We start from the raw sequence: 17,597 nt of genomic DNA on the forward strand, positions 1-17,597 counted from the left end.
ATTTAATAGTAAATACCTAAAACATTTGATCTAGCAAACCAGTTTTTTCCGCTTAGCCTCGGTGACTCGCCTTAAACCACAACATAGACACCTTAAGGGTGCAGTATAACAATGGGTTCAGGATGTTGTTGGGCTTGCCGCGGTTCTGTTCAGCGTCTGGAATGTTCGCAGATGAACAGACTGATGACTTCTTTGCAGTAATGCGGAAGAAGTCATCATCACTGCTGACAAGGCTGCGCTCAAGTACCAACTGCATCCTGAGCATGTTTGCGAGCAAAATGGACTCACCAATGCTTGAACACTTTGTTCAAGTGTTGGTGAGGCCACATTTGTAAATGTAAATAATAAAATTAAAATTAAAAACTGTCTTTTTCCCACAATTTTATTATTAGTTACTAACATTAGTTTTTAAGTAAATCTGTCTACTAACAAATTGAGCCATAGATGCTTTTAATAAAAAGATTTTATTTTATTTATTTATTTATTTAAACAAAAACTGAATATTCGCATTCGCGAATGTTGGCAGCAGATATTAATTCGCATTCGCATCCACAAATATGTCCAAAATATGACATTCGTTACATCACTATTCCAAACCTTAGCCATACGTATGAGGAATGATGACGCAAAACGTTTCGTGCGTGTAGATGGAATGTAGACGACATGGATGGAAACTCGCCCGACGTTTAGCGGTTCGGACTTCTATTCTTATTCTAGATTCTGTGGTAGACACATTTGTTTCACACGCCAGCCTTGAGAGCTACGTGTGAATGAGGCCTAATGGTTTCACTAAGTGAAAAGTTAGGTTGACGCTTTTACATTTTACTTGTAATTTACAGTAGGTGGTAACTTACTATAGCGTGTAGCAATCTAAGTTTTTTTTTAAAGAATATTAGCCATGTTAAATGACTAATATTCCCCTTTCCTCTCCAACTAAGCGTCAGGCTTGTGCTAGGAGTAGGTACGACAATAGTGCAACGGGCGGGGTTTGAACCGTCGACCTTTCGGTTTTCAGTTCACTCCTATACCAATTGAGCTATTGAGGCACTTTAGGGCCAGGACCTAGATAGTTTAGGTCCTGTACCTGTAGTAAAACCATAAATCAAATCATTTATTTGCTGATTGCAGGTAGGTACATTAGTTGTTACAATAGGTAATTGGGTATTTGACTCCAATTTATTATTACTTATTATAAACTAGCAGTTGCCCGCGACTTCGTCCGCGTAAAATTTCTGGTTTCTCATGAGATCTGAAATTTTCCCGCTGCAAAAGGCTTCACTTACCTACTCACTCAGGCTTCCCATAAGGCACGGAACCCAGAATACCTAAATGCCAATTTTCATATCTCTAACTGCAATAACAGGACTTTCATACAATCTTCCAACCCCCCCCCCCCCCCCCCTCCTTCACACCCTTAGGGGGAGAATTTAGTTATATATCCTTTCTTATCTGATACCTACCCCCTAGAAAGAACCTGTTTCAAATTTCAAGTTAAAATAACACTAGTTAAAACTGTTCTATAAAAACTTTTCCCCCCTATTTCACCTCCCTTAAGGGGGGAATTCCCCAAATTCACTTATACAGATTTTTATTATTTAAAGCTCATAACCTAAATGCCGATTTTCACGTCTCTAACTTCAAAAACATAGGACTTTCATACAACCTTCCACCTTCACACACCTTTCACACCCTTAGGGGGGGAATTTTTCAAAACCGTTTCTTAGCTGACACCTATGTACGTCCTAGAAAGAACCTACCTTCCAAATTTCAAGTTTGTAGGCTTTGTAGTTTCTGAGATTTCGTGATTAGTCAGTCAGTCAGTCAGTCAGTGAGTGGTATTTCGCTTTTATATATTTAGACTAGGATAAAAATAATGACGTAAACTGAAAAAACTAATTAAATCGATCAAATAACAAAAAAGTTATAAGCATTTAAATATTTCTGATTAGACAGAGATAGCGATATAGAATTTTGACGTCACACCTCACCTAATGCCATAGTAGCTTCGTGCGGTTTCATACAAATTTTCGTTTTACGAGAAAGGGATAAAAGACCCTCACACTCCAAAATTAAAAATGCCTGTAACTTTGTAAATCTTTATTGGCGTAGGTACGTCATTATTTTTATCCTTGTATATAATAAAGTAATAATATTTATCGAATTCAAAAGTAGGAAAATACCCAATTGTTTTTGTTTCAAACCACAATCTACCATAACCATGACAGAACCATTCCATTGCCGTCTTAACCATTTTGCTATCACCGCCTTTTACCTACTTGTACAGTTAATTATTGTATTTATAAGTTAGGAAATTAATTTATGATCAATCAAGCAAAGATTGTAAACGTAAGAATATTTTTTAATTACCCTCAATGCCGTAAAACTGTACGACTTGACTGCTTTCACTAAATTATAAAGCTACGTGCATACTACGATGCCGTTATATTTCTAAAAATGCGGTCGAGAGCGAATCGGATTCGCACTCGAAGGGTTGGCTGATTTGTTAATTTAATTTAATTTTTTTATTCTTCAAATTTGATATTAATAAATTTTATTAAAAAAAAATTGTTAAGTGTATAACGCCAATTAATTTCAGCCGTAAAAGAATCTCTTTGGATATTTAAAGATCTGTTTATAAGCTTGACGTTATCCTTCTCTTGACCTATGTTTATGTGACTTTGTTTTCTTAATAGGGTCTTGGCCTGTAGTAATAAAATGATATTGTGATGTTTTGTTAAACGGTAGCTTATGGGGCTAGAATTCTTTATTTAAGAAAATAAGTTAAAAAATCACTATTTTTATTTATTTTTAACATTAACGTCACGCTGCACGGAAGGTGATTAGTGACGACGCAATCCATAAACGACATAAAAAATCAAATTTTAACATAAAAAAAATAGAGCAATTTCTGCGGGAAAATATTTTTTTATGTTAAAAAATTTAAAATGTTTATCGTTTACGCCTTGTGACGTCATTAATCGCCTTCCGTACAGCGTGACGTTAATAATCATTATGTTAAACATCACGAAAAATCTAATTTTCTTAGATTTTTTTTTAAATAATGAATTCTAGCTCCATAAACTACCGCTATACTAACATCACATCATTTTATTACTACAGTCCGACCCTATTCCTAGTATGCTATTTTTATCCAAGAATTAAGTTATTAGGTACCAGATATTATTATCAACTTTTTTACACTGCCGGAATGTGAGCGTGTCTTAAAACTTGCCTGACTCGCGCTATAGGAAGTGGCTTTCGATTTCTAATAACAACTATCCAAATAAAATCTCTACTTAGATAACATAACGTGCTCATATGCACTTTATACGGGGTATGTGACACGATATAGTTTTTAGGGTTCCGTACAAAAAGGGTGCCTCCGCTGTCCGTCCGTCCATCTGTCTGTCTGTCAGCGGGCTGTATCTCATGAAACGTAATAGGTAGAAAGTTGAAACTTTAACAGTGTTTAATTTGTATTTCTATTGCCACTATAACAACAAATAATAAAAATTTCAAAATGGCCACCATGTGAATTAAAAAGTAGATACATAATCTTGTAGTGGTACGGAACCTTTCGAGTGCGAGTCTGACTCGCACTTGACTGATTTCTATGAGATCATTAAATATAGCGGCTATTGATTCGATGTTTTCCTTTTCATTAACAATTATTATTATAAGAAATTACGAGTTTCACTTCAGATTATCGGTAAAAAATCTGTTTTTATAAATATTTCAAGGTATTTGTTTGAAAACGATTGGTTTTTGTCTGTAGGTAGACTAGGTTGACAGGGTTTCATCTATGTTAAGTTTCTGATAAGGATAACTCTTCATTAGGTATATCATCCCATTATTGGCATCGGGCACGGTTCCTCTCAGAATGAGAAGGCTTTAACCATAGCCCATAGTCTACCACGCTGCTGGCCCAGGGTGGACTGGCAGACTTCACCCACCATTGAGAAAATTGTGGAGAACTCAGGCATGCGGGTTTCCTCAGGATGTTTTCGTTCATCTTTAAAGCAAATGATTTTTAGGGTTCTGTACCTCAAAAGAAAAAACGGAACCCTTATAGGATCACTTTGTTGTCTGTCTGTCTGTCGGTCTGTCAAAAAACCTACAGGCTACTTCCCGTTGACCTAGAATCATGAAATTTGGCAGGTAGGTAGGTCTTATAGCTGACATTAGGGGAAAAATCTGAAAAACGTGAATTTCGGTTACATCACACAAAAAAAATATTGTGATCATGAACTACTTAATAACTAGAATGTTCAATGTTCGAAGTAAGATAACTATATCAAGTGGGGTATCTCATATGAATGGGCTTCACTGTGCATTCTAGAACAGATTTTTTAATTATTTTTATGCATCATTTGTTTTTGAATTATCGTGCAAAATGACGAAAAAATACAACTGCAGTACGGAACCCTCGTTGCGCGAGCCTGACTCGCACTTGGCCAGTTTTATTTGCATGAAAGCACATACATAACTTTAGAGGTGCGTGCCCGCTTCTGATTGCCCCTTACAATAATATCAAATATCAATAACACAACCCAATAATTATTTTTTTGTCCCCAGGCAAACACCTAGTGTTCACAACAGATCCAGAGTCAGTAAAGGATGAGTTCGCCTTCGACAACCCTGGTTTCAGACAAGAGGAGAAGCATTGGCAGAACGAAGCGCCAACCCTGCCACTCAGCGGGAAACCTCACGCCTTACACGCGGAGTTTACTAAACCCGACCAGAGCAAGGATGATTTACATTTACAGGTTAGCAAGAACATCTATCTTCTAAATATATAAAAGGAAAAGGTGACTGACTGACTGACTGATCTATCAACGCACAGCTCAAACTACTGGACGCATCGGGCTGAAATTTGGCATGCAGATAGCTATTATGACGTAGGCTACCGCTAAGACGGGAGATTTGAAAATTCAACCCCTAAGGGAGTGAAATAGAGGTGTGAAATTTGTGTAGTCCACCAAGTCGCGAGCATGAGCTAGTAGGTATAATATATAAAATTTTTACAAAAAAAATAAAAACCGACTTCGTTACATAAACACTAAAAATTGAAAAATAATTTAATTTATTACCGAATATATTATGTATACAAGAGTTAATATAGTTCCATAATAATACTTTTTGGTGCCGGTGCCAATTAGCTTTAGCTGCGCGAATCGTCTAGACTTCATATTTTTATGGGACTCCACAATGGCACCTCATTGGCACCGACCCCAAAAAATATTATTATGGAACTATATTAACTCTTGTATACATAATATATTCGGTAATAAATTAAATTATTTTTCAATTTTTAGTGTTTATGTAACGAAGTCGGTTTTTATTTTTTTTGTAAAAATTTTTTATTTCACAATTTTTAGTGGCCCCATGGAATTATGCTATGACTGGTTAAAAATCTACTGTTTACTAAGCTATTACACTGATCGCGAGCAATTTACTCTTATCCGTTGAGGAGTTCCAGTATCTATCTTCGAAGATGTTCATCAGATCTTCACCAAATTGAAATGGGACCAACTTTGAAGTATACCCTTTCAAACAAAAAAAGAATTTTCAAAATCGGTCCAGGCGTTTTTGAGTAATCGGGGAACATACATAAAAAATAAAAAAAAAAAAAAAAAAAAAAAAAAAAGATTCCGACGAATTGAGAACCTCCTCCTTTTTTTGAAGTCGGTTAAAAAGGAAAAGCTGATCGGGCTGAAATTAGGCAGATAGCTACGAGTATTATAACGTAGCCAGTTCAATGCACGCACAACAGACGGAAACGTTAGTGTGGAAACCAGCCCAGAGAGAGAAGAAGAAGAACGTAGCCAGTTGTAACTATCAAATCCTCAACAGAACCCTCGTAGCTTTAGTTTTAAGTTTGCGTAATAATTATCACCACTATATCTTACAAATCTAACACCATACCAGACCATCAATAAGAGTAATTTATTACCTATTTTGAATAAATCATTTGACTTTGACTTTGATCTAAATAATTTTAAATACTTATCAAATATTGATTCTCATCAGATTTAATTTAATTTAAGAATCCAGGACCTCTTAAAATGCAAATAGTTTTCCTACCATTTTACTAATGGAATCAATGCGTCGTATAATATATATCTCTATATATAAAAATGAATCGCTAAATGTGTTGCTCATCGCAAATCTCGAGAACAGCTGAACCGATTTCGCTAATTCTTTTTTGTACTATTCCTTATAGTACGAGGATGGTTCTTACGGAGTGAAAAATTTAAAAAATTTGAATCGATTGCTAAGCGGAACGAAGTTCGCCAGGGCGCGGCGGCTAGTTAGTAGTATAAACATTGAAAAAATGAAAATGAAAAATATTTATTTACCATAGTTCAATTCTGTCAATTATAACATTGTGTTGTGGTGTTAGAATCTAGATTGATTGAATTATTAATTTCGACCGTAAAGGAATCTCCATGTACCTGGTCTTGGTATCATAAGATCGACAGATTTCAATTGATCTCAACCAAACATCTTTCATAACACCGGCATAATTTCCTCCAAACGGCCTGCATTCCACGCAAAAACCGGCCGTCAGTCGGCGACGCAACCATTCCGATTGCATTCCGACGCAACACCAACACGTAGCAAATCGATCTCAGACACGATGGCATTCCAGCTTAATATCACTATTCACTGCCATGAAATACCTACCTAATGTTACAGCTCCACTATCGGGATTCGGCAAAATGATACGTGATATCGCGAATTGTGTGGCCGGCGCGAGTTTTTGACGACCTGCCTAGCGCAGTGGCAAGCGCTATGATCTTGTTAGTGGCAGGTCCCGGGGTTGATTCCCGGCAGGGGTTTGGAATTTAATAATTGTCAAATGTGATGGACAAAATTTGCCCCAGGCTGAACAAATATAAAGGTGTAGAGCGTAGCGAAACCAATAATTAATCTATGATACGGGTATTATAATAAATTCAGATAAAATATAGGTATTTGAAAATTTTGGCCAACCCCTTCTCATTTTAAGAGGTCGAGAACCGTGGTCAGTAGTGAGCCGACGATGGATTGATGATGATAAAACGAGATTTAAATCATCATCATCATCATCATCATCATCATCATCATCATCATCATCATTATCATTAACGCATCGCCGGGTCACCGCAGAGACATGGCCAAAGCCCTTCTGAAATGTAAATAATAAATGTCGATAGACAATACCTACTACAAAGCAGGTTGGAATGTTATTAGGTCAAAACTCTAAAGTCTGTTTTGCGGCCACGTTTGTTGAGTATTTTATCATGCAAATGATTTGTTAGTAGAGTATGATCACATGAGGAGATATCCTTTATGATTTCATGTATTTGTTATTGCTATTAAAAAATACCTTGAGGTGCTTAGCGACGCAGCTACCTCTATGACATCACCTGCTTTAAACTTTGCATCCGTGTGAACTAAGCCTTGTTATCATTCGTAAACATTTAAGGTTATTTTTTCTGACTTATAATAGTAGGTAGTATGATGTGAATATAGTTTTTGTTGGACTTTTTATACAAAACTCAACGTGATCTATTTTATGATTCGACAAAAAATATTATTTGTGTTACTGGAACAAGCGTTGATCAGCTGATATGAGAATGCAAAAAACTGTCAAGTGCGAGTCGGATTCGAACACGAAGGGTTCCGTACCATCGTACAGTTCTTGCAATTCATGAAGGCGAGTGAACTCTACTTGTGGTTACGTCGTATACACGGGCATTGCGTAAGTGTGTGTGCACGTCGGACCAATCAGTCGCGAGCAAAAGCTCGCAAACGCACACGTTTACTGTACCTTATACCGATACGACTTACACACAAGCACGACCCACTTGCCTTCGTGAAATGCAAAAAACTATACAAGATATTTTAACTCTTTTAAATGTGCGACACCGCAAGTTAATGATAACAGCACCATCTATGTATATGTATAGTAAGTAACTATGTTCATGAACACGTCATTTCAATATATGTTTTTCTAATGTAAACACAAATTCACGGTTTTCGGATTTTTTCCTTTACTTGTATTACCTGTCAAATATGATTCTATCAACGGGAAGTAACCTATATGTTTTTCTCGGCAGACATGACAGACAGATAGGATATCTGCATGCCAAATTTCAGCCCGATCGTTGTGCGTTGATAGATCGGTTAGTCAGTCAGTCAGCTTTTCCTTTTATATCCTACAGATATTTATCTTAGCTATTTTATATCAATGACAATGACAAAATCTCATTGACTTATAAATTACTTCGTATGGACAGGGTTATTGAACAAACAAAATGGCACCGACTCATTGTTGCGTAAATATTAATTATTATGCACCAATGAAACAGTGACGTCTGGATTTCAAACGAGTAGATAGTTCATTTATTTCGTTTCTAATATATGAAAATTTTGTTCGCTTGACCATTATCTTGTCATTTATATCGATGCAAAATCTTATTAAATTATTAACTCTTGACATTCAATATGGTTTTTTCTGTCCAATCAAAACAATAATTAAGAGATGCATTCATTATTTTATATTGAGGCTAATTTGCTTTGAGTCATTAACATTTTAGTTTAAAGGATTGTTAATTGGAAACATGTTAATGTTTGTATCGATTTAAAAGAAATTAAGTAGTGTTTTTTTAAGTCAACGCATAACAAACATAGCTTCAGGGTACAATCCACGATTAGGTAAATTGCTGTACAACTAAAAACCAGAACCGTCCTACTTAGATGGAATTCCTGAAAATCTTCTCTTTACCCTTTGGGTACGGAATCCTATAAAGGGATTACCACGCAGTATAGTATCAGATAATGGTTGACAATTTGTTTGTATCTTTTCCAGAGGGCGCGAATCCGGCGAGTGAAGCTATGGGCGCGTGACTTCACAGGATTGGGGCTGACGTGTGGAGGCGGCGCACGCGACGGCGTCTGCGTACACTCGGTACTCAGGAGCGGGCCGGCCGCCGCTGCTCAATTACAACCTGGTAATTATCATCAGTTCACTACTTATATTATAAATTCGGTGTGTTTGCTTGTTGGCTTGTCCTTCAATCAAGCGTTATTTTTATACTATCTAAACACCAATCACAATAACCAGTTGCCTCATTTTGTAGCTTTAATGATTAAGTATTTTTCAAACCCGCAATTTGTAGCGTGCAAAACTCGGGTCAGTGTCCCAACTACTGCGCGGCATTGACTCTGAGTGGCCTACTTACGCAACGTTCGTTGACCTCTAACCGCGTGGAATTAGGTTTTCAAAAATCCCGTGGGAACTTTGATTTTCCGGGACAAAAAGCCTACCTATGTCACTCTCCAGGTCTTTATTATCCATGCAAAAAATCACGTCAATCCGTTGCACCGTTGCGACGTGATTGAAGGACAAACCAACAAACAAACACACTTTCGCATAGATAATAAGGGTACTGATTTAAAGTGAAGAGCTCGTCATTCTAACTTTTATATTTCTGCCATTACAGGTGACAAAATCAAGAGCATAAAGATAGAATTTAACGGCACACCACTAGAGGATGCGGTGGCAATACTGTCCCTCGCCTCTCCTTACCCCGTGGAGTTGGAGGTGGTGGAGGGGGGGCGGGTGAGCGGCGAGGGGTGGGGGGTGCACCACCCGCTGATGAAGAGGGCTGGCTCTACTGGCGACGTTAGCACGGTGAGAAAACTATAGTTACCTACTATTCATCGTCAGAGGAGGAAGAGGCACTACTGTCCCTCGCGTCTCCTCGTGGAGTTCGGACGTAATGGCGGAGGCGAGGGTACGGGGGAACCACCCACTGATGAAGAGGGCTGGCTGTACTGGCGACGTTAGCATGGTGAGAAAACTTTAGTTACTATTCCTCATTAGAAGAGGAAGTGGGTATACCGTTCCTCGCAAATTCTTATCCCGTGGAGTTCGGAGGTAGTGGTGGAGGGGCGAATGAGTAGTGAGGGGGGAGGGAGGGGAGGGTGCACCGCCCGCTGATGAAGAGAGCTGGCTTCACTGGCGACGTTAGCACGGTAAGAGAACTATACTGTTAATCACTTACTGTACCTTGAATCTCCAGTCTCCTTTCTCTGAAGTATTGGAGGTGGTGGAGCGAGGAGGGGATGTAGGGGGAAGGGAGATGTACCACCCGATGATGAAGAGGCCTGGCTCTATTGGCAACGTCGGCTAAGAAAGGATTTTTAAAAATTCAATCCCAAAGGGCGTTTGTGCACTCATCCGAATTCGGTTCGTATCCGTGATTCTTGGAAGTGGCCATCATGCATATACGTACATTCTAGTCGTATTTTTTTGACAAATCCGTGAAATCACGGATGAATAGAATAGAATAGAAAATATTTTAGAATAGAATAGAATATATTTTTATTCAAGTAAACGTTTACAAGTGCTTTTCAATCGTCAACTAGTTTAATTTACCACTGGTTCGGAATGCCAGAATTCGGAATGGATGAGTGCACAAACGCCCAAAGGGGGTAAAATATTTGAGTAGTCCACGCGAACGAAGTCGCGAGCTTTTAGCTAGTTTCATCATAGAACTTTTGACTGTCCAAAACCCAACAGTTTTTCTAGCTTGCTAATTTTGCACCTACTTAAAATATTTAACATACAATCCAGTATGCAGGCCACTCCCATAAAGACTTACATAATAATATATTGTGTTGAACCATCCCGTCACGACCACCTGAACTATGCCATTGCCTGCCGTTGCAAATGAATAACACAATGCACACCATTAACTATGGTTACCAGTCTTCTGCTTTTGTCAGGACAGGCTTTCAGTTCCAGGTATCGTTAAACGTTGTCTGTTTGTCATGAAACCTATAGGGTACTTCCCGTTAACCTAGAATCATGATATTTGGCAGGTAGGTGGGTCTCCTATAGCACACGTAAAGTGAAAAATCCAAAAACTGAATTTGTGGTTACATCCCAAAAAACCGGCCAAGTGCGAGTCAGAATCGCGCACCGAGGGTTCCGTATTACAGTCGTATTTTTTCGACATTTTGCACGATAAATCAAAAACTATTATGCATAAAAATAAATAAAAATCTGTTTTAGAATGTACAAGTAAAGCCCTTTTATATGATACCCCACTGTATATAGTTATCTAACCTTGAAAATACTAATATTTGTTCATGAACACATTTAAATTTTTTTCTCTGTGGCCCATTGCCAAGTCAGCTTCACAACCCCTTGGGCTATGTCGATTACTCAAGTTATTCATGTACATAGTTTAATTATTGAAGGAAAAAAATGCTACATGGAATCCCTACCATAAATCAAAGGCAAAGGCATGCATAACTCATACTTATCATCTCCCATACAAATTACACATTACTCATAACCGCCTGCCAATATTGATTGACCTCTGAATGCCAAACTGTTATTATAAAAATGGGCATCTATTAAAAATGGTTAATAGCTTAAGTTCAGATGTAAAAAGAGTTAAAAATGATAACAATGCACTGTATTTTGACACCTATTGTAAACATGGCAAGGATGTTTGTCATCTGGCAATAATATTTAGATAAGATATTATTGAATAGTTAGTCTTGTTTGGAATACAATCATGTCGCCTACGCTGTGGAATGTCGTATAGCTATTGTTTTGCGTTCGACTGAAGAAAGTCATAAGTGAGCAAGTGAGATTGTAATTTGTAGTAACGACGTTATTCTTATTATTAGATTTCATTAGGAAATAAAAAGTAATGCATGCTAAAAAAATCGGTCAAGTGCGAGTCGGAATATTCCATTATCAAATAAAAAAGCATATTGAAACCCCCCCCATATTCAAGTAATGTAAGTTCACGGATTAAAAAATGATTAAAATGATGAAAATACATTTTCTTATTCAAGTATCTTTTATTTTATAAATCCGATGCAAAAAGAAAAATTCAATGCCATTAAAGGTCTAACCGCACAAGTACTGAATAATCGTTATATTTATGACTTGTATATTACCTATCGTGTATTATTTCTAACATTAGATTTTAAGAAATAATTCGATGATTTTAAATGTTTTCTGTTTTTTAATTTCAGCTGGAAAAAGAAGGTAAAATCTTACATCCCCCAAGATCTCCCAACACATCGCATTCAAACAACTCCACACTCGAAACGAAACATGGAAAAGGAGGCATAAAGAAGATTATCACCGAAAAGATAATACCCACCACATTAGAAAGAAATAAGAAAGAAAGAAAAGAAGCGCCTACCACGTTAGAAAGAGAAAACGAAAAGAATTTGAAGCTTGCAAACAAAAGGCACTCAGAAATCCCACCAGCTCTCAACAAACCGGATAGAATTAAAAACAGACATTCAACTGGCAGCGATATTCAAATAATACAACCAGAGAACGGCATAGGACATAACATAGATCACGCAGAAGTTCAAAAGAGGGAATACGATCCAAAAAGAGGGATGAAATTCGGTATACGAGTACTACCCCCTAATATCCCTGACGATGGAGTTTTGAAACAAAAAAGCGTCGAGAATGGTGCAGTGGTACTCGAAAAGAAAGCAATCGATGAACCAGATAAGCCAGAGCCACAAAGGCCAGCTCCCACAACTCAAATTAAACTCGAAAGTGAGACAGAACAAAAGAAACCAGTCGTTGCGAAGCGAAGAGAAAAACTGGCGCCACCCGTGCCAAACGTAAGAGTAAAGACGAATGATTCTGATACAAATATCAGCCACGACACTTCTAAAACATCTGATACGTCCTTCTCGTCATCATTTATTAGAACAGATCTAAATTCTAGTGGAATAAAACGCGACGAGAATGGTATCCCTCAAGAATTACCTCAGCACATGTTCGATGCGGCAAAAGCAGCAAGGAGTAACAGAAAAAGTTCTGCAGATTTGGTACAAGAGAAAGAAAAAGTCGAACATAGAAAAGAAGAAGTGCCTAAACCTACAAAAAAATCTAAAGGAAAAGCACCGTCTCCCCCAGACTCAGAAAAAAATAAAAGCGATGACAGCATTTTAGAGCAAATGAAAAATATGCACGATTTCTTGAATAATGAAAAGCGTCACTCTAGTCTTCTACATGATACCTCTGTTACATCCACCACATCCACCAAATCTATTACCCCGTACAATACTTCAACACCTAAAGTGAACAAAACGAAATCTCGTATTGAAGAATCTATTAATTTTAGTCAGGATGACATTGATGATATTGTTTCAAAGCCATTCAAACGAGAAAGCGACTCACTTAATAACTTTTTTGAAGATTCTAAATCTAATCTTTCATCTAATCAAGATTTACATTCCGTGGTATCATTAAACAATAGTGATAAAAGTGATAATAGATCTACCACTATTGAATTAAATAATAGTGATATAACTATTCACAGTTCTCCATTAAATGAGACAATGCGTTCCGCTTCAGATGATGCATCATTGTTAGATGAAAATGAACGTAAAGCAGCTTCACTTGGTGATTTATCAAGATTTGAACTAAGAGCTAAAACTAGTAAACCAGCAACAGGCACTTTAGAAAGAGCACAAAGTTTGGATATATCAGCAGATGATGCCGAAATCCAAGAGAGTACACTTTCGCCTAAAAAGAGGAAAGCTATGTCAGTGGTAGAAACAACATTCTTTGATTCTGCTACTGAAGATGTGCTGCCAGATATAGATTCTGACAAAGGTGTTGTTATCAAACAAAAAGAACCCAGACTTAGCTTGAACATAGCGAAAACGTCAGCTGTAGAAGGTTTAAATACATTCCAAAGAAATCGTCTGAAGAAAGCATCTGAATTTGGGAATCTGGAAGACGCTATAGTTAAAGGATCTAACAGCTCTATGGAATCCAGTCAAAACGATTCACAGGAAATATATTTTAGGAAACCCCAAACCAATAGAGACACGACTAAAGAAAGTGAACCGCATGAAACTTCAGATCATTTAGCGCGAAGAATAATAGATGAAAATCTAAAAGTGCATTTAAAACTCGTAACTGAATTTGCTAAATCTACTTCCGACGGCAGTAACACAAGTTCACTCGATAGTAGTCAAGAAACGAACACTGTCACAGAAACTAAGACGTCGCCTATTAAGTATGAAGAGAAACTTACTATGACCTATGACACAAACATTCCTGATGATATGAAAGTTTCCCGTAGTTCGTACGTTAATAGTTTAGAAAGACCTAAATCCGAAATGATGAAAAAGCTTTTAGCTAAGAATCCAATATTCAATGTTCACATTGACCAGTCAAATCAAAAACAAGAACCATCGGCGTCATCAAGTAAAGATATGCCTGCAATGACTGATTCTTTTAAATCAGCTAATCAGACACATCAACCTGATATTGTTAACTTTGACTTGAAAACATCGTCGTCAACATCAACACCAAAATCCAAGGATTACGATGAATTTGTTAGTAATATCAGAGTGGGTTCTAATAACAACAGTTTGAAGTTAATTAAAAAACCTCAGGAACCATTTTCGACGCAATGGTCCGATACTAAAAATAGACAAGAAATTCAAGAAAGTAACATTGTAACAATATCAACCGATGAAAAGAATTTAGCTTCAGATGCCAAACGTAATTCATACACAAAATCTATAGAGATAGGTGAGGCAAATTTGAGATTAGTACCAGATTTGGTTGAAGACACAAAAAGTCGAAGCGAAGTAAAAGAAACAAGAACTCTATATATGGAACCGGCAAATGTTTCTCTGACAATGAAGCAAGAACCTGTACAAAAAACTGTCACAGTTAATGTAACAGAAGACGAATACGGCAATAAAGTAGTTACTCAAAACGTCGAACAAATATCAAAAAAATACATAACGAGTAAAATGGAAGCGCCACTACAAGTGGAACAAGTTACTTTCGGAGTTATGAAAGGAGGTGGGAATATAAATGAGTTGGAGTTAGAAGAAGGCACGAACGTAAAAGATGTAGACAGAAAGGTGCTTGAAGAAATTAAGAGACAAAATCCTAACATACATTTTACTACAACTGAACCATCATACACAAGAACAGAAACAATAATTTTAAATACATCAGAAATGGACGAAGATCAAGCGAAAGCATTAATGGAGAAACTACAAAACGACTCCAGTTTTATGGCACAAAAATCAAGCGAGGAGTTGTCTCGAATGGGAATAAGGGTGATCCAAGAATTGGAGGACAGGACCAGCACAAACCAAGACGCGGTTGAGGTGACAAAAACAAGATACTCTATCAACCCTACGACAATATCAAATGAAAAAACTGAAAACAAATATTGCGCGATAGAATCTATGGAAGCCCCGCAAAAAGATCACGTCACAGAAATACAAGTGATCACACCTAGAACGGAGAAATTTGCACAACAGAAGTCAGATTTAATTAAAGAAATAAGTAAAATATCTAGCAGACAGAGAGCGCCACCGTCAATACAGCAATACGAAGAACCTCTTTTAACATACGAGTTGGATATCGACATGCTGAACGATTTCATTACCAACGAGAGGTACCACTCAGCGAGACACCAAGCCGAAGTCAGAAAACGAACGAGTCAAAGCACAAACGAACCAAAGAAACGACATTCAGATTTCGATTTACCTAGAAATAGTCATATTAAATTTCGCACAGCAACTTATGAATCTCCAAAAGGAACTATTGTGACGAGTACGGACTTAGAGAACAGACGACTTTCGCAACTTGACCAAATGCAGTTACGTGCAGCAAGCGATCAACCTGTTTCCAGCCAAAAGCCATCAATTTCTGCCAAACCTTCAAACATTCCTGTCAAATCTGAGAAGAAACTTTTTACGGGTTTCGTCTCATCCAAAATTCCGGTGTTCGCCACACAGAAGTCGCTGAGTCAAGAAAATCTTTCAGACAAAACCTTTTCGTTACCTCGGTCACCCCCTCCGACGTTAAGCGGTAGTTCTGGAAACATAACAGTTACTTCCATCAAAAGTAGTTCTAGGAGTCCGAGCGGCGGTAGATTATAAATTTACGTACATAAGTAACCAATGATCAACGAAAAGCGATACAAGAATATTTGATACATCATCACGAAGTAACCTTTATTTTATATACGTAGAAGCAAGACCGCAGAATATATGAATTGACCTCCGTGAAGTAAAAAGTTTTTATTATCATGTTCAAAGGGTTTGACAGTGACCCTTACCTCAGGGTTATTACAGTGTTACTCACGAGGGTGTGACTCAACGGATTTTTTTTGGAATTATTGTCCCGTTGAGTAACACTGTGACTCAATGGGAATTTTTGAAATTGTTTTCCCGTTGAGTCACACCTACATATACAACAAATAGACATGCATAGGTTACTTTGTGGTTACGGGTCAAAGAATATTTGTATCGCGTTTCACTGGCCACACTTTAAATTAAATATCAATATTATTTTACAGTAATTAAATGTTATTGGCGTTAAATATTAAGTCAAACTGTAAAATTAGTTTTTAACATTTGAGATTTTTTTATTGAATAAACGACGTAAGTGCCAGAAAAATAAATTATTTGTTTATCGATGTCAATTTATTTTCAAAATGGATCGAAACGAAAAAAAATGTGCCTTATATTATAAATTTTAAAATTACAAAAATTTTATATAAAATACCTTATTTAACTGTTTTCAGGGTTGTGAAACAATGGATGTATAATTTACGGTAGTTAATGGGTCACAATTCGATTATAAATATAATATAATATGAATACACTAACCATAAATAAAATAAAAAAGACATTTTTTTAACATCCCATATTTGTTTGGTAGGTACCAACATTCCGTCCGATAAGTATTATCATGTAACATAATTTTATATATTTTTAACATAGTTTTACAAAATATAAGACAGAAATTAACTAGCAGCAGTTACTTTAAGTATCAAATATTTATTTAACCAATACCAATAGTAATATTACGTTACGTCTTAACGATTGAAGTGTTGGTAGTCGTAGTCTTCCAATTTTTTTAAATGTTTTTAAAGCATTGTGTTTTTATAATGCAGCTAAATCAAAAGAATACCACAAAAATTGTAAGTAAGATAAAATATCAATTAGTATGATATATTAAGTACTTTTTAAAATCTCTTTTTTTCATAATTTTATGTAACGAAACCTTGAATGAATTTTAATTTTAAGTACCTAGTTGTCGAAAGTCTTCTGAACGACTATTTTATTTAGACTAAGAAAAAGGAAGAAGTAAAAAGAACGTCCGAATATGAGAACACGGAGAAATAGATTTTTTTAAATCAGCCAATTTTAATAATAAAAGGACAGATAAGTATCTGGTTTACTCTTGGTATAATAAACACGTTTTTTTTACCTTTTCTCTTTTTACTTAGTCCATGATATTATATTAAAATCATAATAATATTTTATGATTCGTATGTATAATGTATACTGGTATTATTTGTGATCATGTTTTTTTGTTTGTTTATTAATATTTTGTATTAAATGTTACATCGTGGCTAATTCCTTTGTACACAATCTCTAAACTAAACTAAAATATCACGTCTAAATCTACTGCTATCCCTTTCATAATGTTGCTTGCGGAAAAGGAAAGCACTAGATTTAGACCTGTTAATTTAGTTTAGTTTAGAGATTGTGTACTAGAGAATCAG

General features: G+C 36.5%; 2 protein-coding genes across 3 annotated transcripts in view; one reads left to right on the forward strand and one right to left on the reverse strand.

The window, feature by feature from the left end:
- The window catches only part of LOC117993911 (serine-rich adhesin for platelets-like), a 55,003-nt gene extending 37,571 nt beyond the window's left edge, over positions 1-17,432 (forward strand). The window contains exons 2-5 of one of the 2 annotated variants that reach the window (XM_034981789.2): positions 4,576-4,766; positions 8,858-8,999; positions 9,492-9,682; positions 12,049-17,432. In XM_034981789.2, coding sequence (XP_034837680.1) covers positions 4,576-4,766; positions 8,858-8,999; positions 9,492-9,682; positions 12,049-15,963 — 4,439 coding nt within the window. In that variant the 3' untranslated portion in view covers positions 15,964-17,432. Of the gene's footprint in view, positions 1-4,575; positions 4,767-8,857; positions 9,000-9,491; positions 9,683-9,933; positions 10,027-12,048 lie in introns of those variants that run through there. The other variant, XM_069507078.1, reaches the window with a different exon arrangement.
- Positions 1-17,597, reverse strand: part of LOC117993926 (cysteine-rich PDZ-binding protein) — a 305,498-nt gene that overhangs the window by 279,104 nt on the left and 8,797 nt on the right. The window lies entirely within an intron of this gene.

This window comes from Maniola hyperantus, chromosome 25 (genome assembly GCF_902806685.2).
Source record: "Maniola hyperantus chromosome 25, iAphHyp1.2, whole genome shotgun sequence".
NCBI lineage: Eukaryota > Metazoa > Arthropoda > Insecta > Lepidoptera > Nymphalidae > Maniola > Maniola hyperantus.